General features: G+C 46.8%; 1 protein-coding gene across 1 annotated transcript in view; it reads left to right on the top strand.

Moving 5' to 3' along the window:
- Positions 1–412: 412 nt before the first annotated feature.
- The window catches only part of ch25hl3 (cholesterol 25-hydroxylase like 3), a 3,614-nt gene continuing 2,497 nt past the window's right edge, over positions 413–1,529 (top strand). The window contains exon 1 of the mRNA XM_014022408.1: positions 413–1,445. Coding sequence (XP_013877862.1) covers positions 1,021–1,445 — 425 coding nt within the window. The 5' untranslated portion in view covers positions 413–1,020. The remainder of the gene's footprint in view (positions 1,446–1,529) is intronic.

Here is a 1,529-nt window from a genome sequence, read left to right as displayed (position 1 = left end):
CTCCTCATATAGATTATTTCTATCCAGATGTTCACATAGTTGATTTGCAACTATTTTATCAAGGATTTTTTGAGATAAATGGGAGATTAGATATAGTTTTATAGTTGGCCAGAACTCCTGAATCAAGATCAGGTTTCTTAAGTAAATGTTTAATTACAGCAACGTTAAAGCTTTGCGGCACATAACCATTCATTAGAGATAAATTAAGTAGATCTAAAATATGGATATTAATTAAGGGAAATGCTTCTTTGAACAGTCTGGTTGGGATGGGATCTAACAGACATGTTGATGGTTTGGATGAAGCTATTATTTTAGATAATTCAGAGAGATGAACAGGACAAAAACTGTCCAGACATAAATCAGTAGTGACACTAAAACGGCCTCGTCTGAATCAGAGACAGTAGCAGGAAGTTTGGCATGAATTTTATTCCTTATTAATATTATTTTATCTATAAAGAATCTCATGAAGTCATCACTACATATAGAGTTATAGGGAGATGCTGACAGAGTTCCTCCACCACACCATAAATATAATTATCTCAGCTGAAATCTCTAACAAGCTTGATCCTGTCTGCAGGTAACACAGCTGCTGTGTTTAGTTGCTTTTACATGGGTTGGAAACTTATCTTCCACTTGTTTTCTGAAATTTATCAGGAATTCAGCAGCCAAGCAACAGTGACATTAGATTAGATAACAGATGGTTTAAGGTTCTGATGATGTGACAGTCCTCCTGTCCTGAAATCCCCTACATTTCCAACTAACAGTTTTCACTTCTTTAGTATTTGCGTTCATCTCATGTATACATGGGGATTTGCCAACTCATCCAGAAGAGAGTAATTAAACTGCATAAACCACAGGACATAAAGGRGGCCCGGGGCCCCTCCTCCTGCAAGGAGCGGAGACATTATGTTCCTCAGCACCATCTGCCTCCTGCCTCAGTCCGCGGAGCAGCAGCAGCAGCAGGAGAGGAAATCTGCAGACAAGATCAAAGAGAAGCCGTGCGCGTGACATGTAGCCGTGATGGAGGCTGGACACASGCACGCGCCACTCCTGCAGGGCCTATGGGAGTGCGTGAGAGCGCGGCAGGAGGAGATCCTGCTGGCCCCTCACCTGTCTGCGTCCTGCGCCTTCCTGACGCACGTGCTGTTCTGCGCACCTTTCCTCGCGCTCGACGTGCTGGGCAGCGTCAGCGCCCGCGTGCGGTCGTGGAGGATAGCCGCGGGTTCGGGCCCGCCCCCGTCCCTCCGCCGGTGGTTGGAGTGTTTCTGTCGGGTCCTGYTCAGGTACATAACGGTGGTGCTTCCCGCCACGATGCTGCTGCAGCTGCTGAGGAGCCCCCGGGTCCCGGAGCTGGCCCCCTCCTGCCGGCGGCTCTGTGTGGAGGTCGTGGCGTGTTTTCTCTTGTTTGATACGTTCTTCTTCATGTGGCATTACGTCATGCACAGGTGAGCTGCCTGCACTTGTTTTGGCCACATAACTTGGCTCCTTGTTGTTACTCTGTTTTCTCTGAAGTCTGAATGTGTTTATTA

Source organism: Austrofundulus limnaeus, unplaced genomic scaffold, assembly GCF_001266775.1.
Source record: "Austrofundulus limnaeus strain Quisiro unplaced genomic scaffold, Austrofundulus_limnaeus-1.0 Scaffold328, whole genome shotgun sequence".
Lineage (NCBI taxonomy): Eukaryota > Metazoa > Chordata > Actinopteri > Cyprinodontiformes > Rivulidae > Austrofundulus > Austrofundulus limnaeus.
This window is presented reverse-complemented; position numbering and strand designations above follow the sequence as displayed.